At 59.8% G+C, this 5,551-nt stretch overlaps 1 protein-coding gene and 1 pseudogene across 2 annotated transcripts in view; one reads left to right on the top strand and one right to left on the bottom strand.

Moving 5' to 3' along the window:
• Nucleotides 1-357: 357 nt before the first annotated feature.
• The window catches only part of ENG (endoglin), a 43,452-nt gene continuing 38,258 nt past the window's right edge, over nucleotides 358-5,551 (bottom strand). The window contains exons 10-16 of one of the 2 annotated variants that reach the window (XM_023217073.1): nucleotides 5,002-5,139; nucleotides 4,726-4,764; nucleotides 4,113-4,229; nucleotides 3,517-3,774; nucleotides 2,489-2,543; nucleotides 1,284-1,394; nucleotides 358-1,159 (exon numbers count right to left, since the gene is read on the bottom strand). In XM_023217073.1, coding sequence (XP_023072841.1) covers nucleotides 1,035-1,159; nucleotides 1,284-1,394; nucleotides 2,489-2,543; nucleotides 3,517-3,774; nucleotides 4,113-4,229; nucleotides 4,726-4,764; nucleotides 5,002-5,139 — 843 coding nt within the window. In that variant the 3' untranslated portion in view covers nucleotides 358-1,034. The remainder of the gene's footprint in view (nucleotides 1,160-1,283; nucleotides 1,395-2,488; nucleotides 2,544-3,516; nucleotides 3,775-4,112; nucleotides 4,230-4,725; nucleotides 4,765-5,001; nucleotides 5,140-5,551) is intronic. The other variant, XM_023217075.1, reaches the window with a different exon arrangement.
• LOC111545896 lies at nucleotides 1,020-5,007 on the top strand (annotated as a pseudogene).

Genomic DNA, 5,551 nt, shown 5'->3' with positions numbered 1-5,551 from the left:
TATTTTTAGTAGAGACGGGGTTTCACCGTGTTAGCCAGGATGGTCTCGATCTCCTGACCTTGTGATCCGCCCGTCTTGGCCTCCCAAAGTGCTGGGATTACAGGCTTGAGCCACTGCGCCCGGCCAGGGTGTTTGCTTTCTTGCAGCCTAGACCCTGGGGTGTGCTGCCGAGGGGGTGAGTGGCAGAGGGGAACTGGCTGAATTAAAACCTGTGCCCTGGCTCCTGCTACTGTTCAGGATGCCGCCCCTGCCACCAGGCCAGCCCAGTGGGGCCAAGGACAAGAGCAACCCTGTCCTATGCCCTCACCCCACCTTGGCTTTGAATGTCACTGCCGTTCTCCCAGCCCAGCCCATCACTGGTTTCATGGTCTGATTTATTGGTGGTGAATACACAGGGGCAGGCCCAGGACAAGCAGCTTGGCTACTCCCCCTCTGCTGGCTGCCCGACCGGCAGAGGGGGCTCCATGTGGCAGGAGCTAGGCTCCCAACGCCCACTGTTCTTGCCACCCTCTGGGCTCCCAGGCTGGGCTCCGCTAGGCTCCTGTCTCCCCCCCAAGTTAGGCAAGTCCAGGTGTGGAGGCTGAAGGGATAGATCCAGGTGGCTCTGGGCTGGGCCCTCTTCTGTTCCTTGGTGGGGAGGTGCTGTCAGCCTGGCTGGGCTGGCCTGGATCTGTTTCAAGTTCTCCCCTCCTGCCCAGCTCAGTTCACCAGTGCTGGATCCAGGTTCAAATGACTGACAGGGACCTGGGTTTTTACAAGTGTGGCAAATGGTCTCTCTCCGTGGCCCTGGGCAGCCGTATCCCAGACCCACTGGGTTGAAGGTTCTGTGGGATGGGGTGGAGGGACCCCAAGGTGTTCCAAGGCATTGGCGCCACTGGCAGCAGGCCTCTGAGAGGGAGGTGGGAAGGGTGGGCACGGAGAGCAGGCTCCATCCTGGGTCGAGTGGAGGACTGGCTCCCAGGGTGAATTCACACCGGTGCTCCCGGCTGGTGGCTGCTCAGTCTCTCCTGCTGGGCAAGTGCAGGGGGCCGGGGCTACGCCATGCTGCTGGTGGAGCAGGGGGTGCTCTGGGTGCTCCCGATGCTGTGGTTGGTGCTGCTGCTCTCTGAGGAGGCCGGGGCAGCCACCGCCACCACGGGCTCCCGCTTGCCGGGGGAACCTGGGAGCAGGGGCGGAGGTCAGGGTCCCGGCCAGGGCTCCTTAATCCCTCAGAGGCTTCACTGGGCTCCCCCGGGTGGGTGGAGGGGCCCGGCATGCTCACTGTGGGGGCCTGGGGTACTCACGCGTGTGCGAGTAGATGTACCAGAGTGCAGCGGTGAGCAGGGCCCCGATGAGGAAGGCACCAAAGGTGATGCCCAGCACGGCGGGCAGGACGAGGCCTTTGCTTGTGCAACCTAGAGAGGGCCGGCGCCATCAGCACTGCCGCCTCTGCCCCTGCTCCATCCCCTACCCTGTTGTGCCAGCCCTGTTCACCCTTGGACCCTTGACTTCTCTGAACCTCAGTCTCCTATTGTAGCAAACGGGCTCATCACAGCCGGGCCTGGCATTGAGTCATGGTTGCTAGAATTATCCACCTAGAGGGCCCAGCCAGGCCTTTTGGGTCATGCCTCTGCCCCTCAAGGCTGATGGAGATGTGTTTTCAGGGAGGATGGATGGGGTAATATGAGGAAACTGAGGCTCAGGAGTGCAGAGCCTGCCCCACCTGCTGCGTGACCTTAGGTCAGCCCTGCCCCTCTCCGAGGCCTTTAGCAGGTAGACAACGGGTCAGAGGAGCTCCAAGCACCCTGCAGCTCTGCTCTTTGATTGCTGCAAGCCCCATTCCCTCCACATTCCTGGCTCCTGTGTGACTGCAGGCCAGGCAGTCTTCCCTTGAGCCTCTGATGTCCAGTTCTGTGTCATGGGGTTATCAGCCCTGCCTTCTTGGTCCTGGGCTGGGAGTGGAGGCTCCATCCTGACCTGGATGAGTGGCAAAGAGGTGGGTGCCCCCATCCCTCACCCCTGCCTCTGCCGCCAGTGTTGGGACTCTTCTGCCTGGTGTGGGCCTGGGCCTGGGCCTGGGGGGAACTGATGGAGAGGCTAGAGGGAGCATCCAGCAGGGAGAGGCCTCAAGGAAGGCAAGGCCAGCACCCCCACCCCAAAGGGCCTCTGTCCCACCCAGGAGGCTCCATCCTCCCAGCAAGGTCAACCAGTGACCGTGGGGATGGAGTGGAGCCGTGAGTAGGGGCAGAGGCCTAGACTCCCACGCCACAGGATGGTCCCAGGCAAGGGCTCTCCATCTGCAAAGTGCAGGCTCTGGCCCCTGTTCTAGGCTGCTATGACTCTGGGGAGTCCTCCTCCTGCCCCTTCTGGGCCGCTTTCTCTGGGATCCCCCTTGCCATGTGCTACGTGCTATGTGCTATGTGCCCAGGCCGTTTCTCAGGGCTGCCCGCTGTGCCCTACTGTGACCTCAGCCACTAGAACAAACCCGAGAGACCTGGAGGAAGCTCACCAGACAGGTCAGGGCTGATGACGTTCAGGCGCGTGAAGACAGTCCTGTGGACTTCCTGGAGGAGGAAGAGAGAGCAGTATGTGGCACAGCCTTTGGGGGGCGGCTTCCAGGTTCACTCCCTGGCTCTGTGACCCCAGCCCACTCTAGAGCCTTGGCTTAGAATCCCATCTCCACCGCTTCATAGCTGGATGCCTCGGGGTGAGTCCTGGAAGATCTGTGCTGTGGGAGGGTGCCTAGTGGACAATCCCTGGCTGCTGCTGACATGCTTCCTGTGAGTTCCTGGAGGCCTTGATGCCTGGGAGCACTGCAGGAATACTGTGGGAGCACTGTGCATCCCTCACCCTCGTGAACACTTTGGAGCTATGAGGCAGGTCAGACCAGAGCCCCAGGCTCACTGGCTGGAGGGAGAGGCCCACTTAGGTGAGCCTCGAAGGCTTCCCTAGCTTCATATGACCAGAGAAGTTTGTAATCCTGGACGCCTGTCTGTGTAAGGGCCTGGGGGTGACTCTGGGGGCATCCAGGACAGATTGCCTGAGAGTGGGGGTCACCAGATGGTGAAGTGTTGTGACTGGCAAATACAGAAAGCCAGGAGTGTGTGTCCTTTGCCTCTCTTCCCTCAGGTCTCCTGTTCTTTGAGATTACACTGGTGACCATGCTACATGGATGTGTGGGTGGCTAGACTCCTGGATGGGATGGTGGGAAGATGGTGGATGCCTGGCTGGGATGGCAGGTGGGTGGGAGGGTGGATGGATGGACAGATGGGTGAATAAGTGGAAGGACAGATGATGGATAGATGGGCAGTTGCAGCTGCATAGTCTGCCAGTGCCCAAGACACGGCAATCCCACCAGAAAGCTCTTGGGTGGCAGAAAGTGCTGCTGGCAGCCAGACTGCCAGGCCACGTGCCTGACTTAAGGCTCTGCCCCTCACCAGCTGGCCCCACATCCCTGTGGGCTGCCATGTCCTTTCCTGCAAACCACAGACCTGGAAGCTCCCACTTGAAGCTGGGGCTGGCCCAGGCTCCACTCACCTGGTCTTGGGACCCGGTCTTGGGACGCAGGGCTATAGTGCAGCTGAGGGTGCCGGTTTTGGGTATGGGTACTGTGTAGAAGTGGAGGAGGAAGCTGAAGCGCGGGTTACCCTCGGGGCTTGGGGACAGCAGGCTCACACAGTTGCCCTTGGCCGCCCGGCCCTGGATGAGTTCCATGGTGCCTCCCTCAGGCCCCAAGTCCAGGTGGCAGCTGTCTAGCTGGAGCAGGAACTCGGGGATGGATGGGGACACTCTGACCTGCATGGGTAGGTAGGGCCACGCGGCATGGGCAGCTGCTCTTCACCCCACCCCACCTGCTGCCTTGAAATATCGGCTAGAATGAAGAGTTCCCACCCCCGAGTCCTCACGGTGGAAGGAAAGGCATGGAGCTGTCTGGGTCAGAGGAGGAGGACACGGCCACATCCTTGTCAGCATCCCCGAGCAATGCCTTCTCTGTCTCTCCCTCTCCCATGCACCCAGGCTGTCTCCCTCCTGACTCTGGGATTCTCATCTCCTCTGGAATCATGGTGGGAAGAAAGGCAGAGAGGAAGTTGCAGGAGCTGGGAGGCCCGAGGGGTGACACACATGCCAGGTACCTGCACAAAGCTCTGCTGCCCCGGCTCGATGGTGTTGGAGGCCTGGAGGAAGTGTGGGCTGAGGTAGAGGCCCAGCTGGAAAGAGAGGCTGTCCATGTTGAGGCAGTGCACCTTTTTCTGGGGGAGGACGGGAGGGAGACTTGGTCAGTCCGGTGGCACCAGCCAGGAGGGCGAGGGGTGTGGGGAGGAACAGACGTCATGGCCCTGTGGAGTTGCCTGACACTCTCATCTTTTTTTTCTTTTTTTAACTAATATTTATCAAGGAGGCACCAGGTGCCAGGCTGTGTGAAGAGCTTCCACATGGCACCTCACTGGCTGCCCAGAAGCACCCTGTGGCGCCGAGTCCTTTCTTAGGCCACCTTTGGGCCTAGAAAACTAAAGTGACTTGCCCAAGGCCACACAGCCAGTATGTGCTAAGACCTCTGACTTGAGAGACTGAGAGCGTCACCAGCAGCAGTCCTGCTCCGCTCATACAGAATGGGAGACCGAGGCATGCCGGACACATGGCTTGCCAGGAGTTTACTGAAGCCTGCTCCCTCCCAAGCCAGGAAGAGGCCCCGGCCCAGCAGCAGCCCCTGGGCCAGGTGGGTTAGCACGTGACTGTCCATCTTACCCGCTGTGGTGATGAGCTCGACAGGATATTGACCACCACCTGCGAGGACAAAGCCAGGGAGCGAGTCAGAGCCAGAACGGACCCCAGAGGGTATCCCACCCAATACACCCATTTTGCAGATGGGGAGACTGAGCCAACCAGTGGCCAAGCTTGTCTTGTGTTCTGAGCCCCTGCACCCTGCTCTCCCAAACACACCTCCGCCCTGGGGGATCACGGAGGCACTTGAGGGGGCACCAACCAGGCTGGTCCTGATACCTTTCTGGCCCCAGCTCTTACCTCATTGCTGATCATATTCGCCGTCACTTCCATGCCACAGCTGGAGTAAGCACTGTGCAGGACAAACTGGTCACCCCTGTCCTCGGCCTGACAGCTGGGGTCCCAGAGGGTCAGGCCCATGATGGTGCACTTCAAATGCTGGGTTGGGAGAGAGGGGCACCATCAGGAGGCACTGGGGTCTCTGTGGCCTGCCACGCTCCAGCACCAAGGACTGACCACAACCCAGGGCTCCCAAGTCACAGCCATTCCCCTGCCCTGCTCCCTCTTCATTTTTGTTAGATGTCATCATCCTACACCACTTAAAATTTCTTTTTTTTTTTTTTTTTGAGATGGAGTCTCACTCTTGTTGCCCAGGCTGGAGTGCAGTGGCTCGATCTTGGCTCACTGCAACCTCCACCTCCTGGGTTCAAGCGATTCTCTTGCCTCGGCCTCCTGAGTTGCTGGGATTACAGGCACATGCCACCATGCCCAGCTAAGTTTTTGTATTTTTAGTAGATAGGATTTCACCATGTTGGCCAGGCTGGTCTCGAACTCCTGACCTCAGGTGATC

This window comes from Piliocolobus tephrosceles, chromosome 14 (genome assembly GCF_002776525.5).
Source record: "Piliocolobus tephrosceles isolate RC106 chromosome 14, ASM277652v3, whole genome shotgun sequence".
In the NCBI taxonomy this organism is placed as follows: domain Eukaryota; kingdom Metazoa; phylum Chordata; class Mammalia; order Primates; family Cercopithecidae; genus Piliocolobus; species Piliocolobus tephrosceles.
This window is presented reverse-complemented; position numbering and strand designations above follow the sequence as displayed.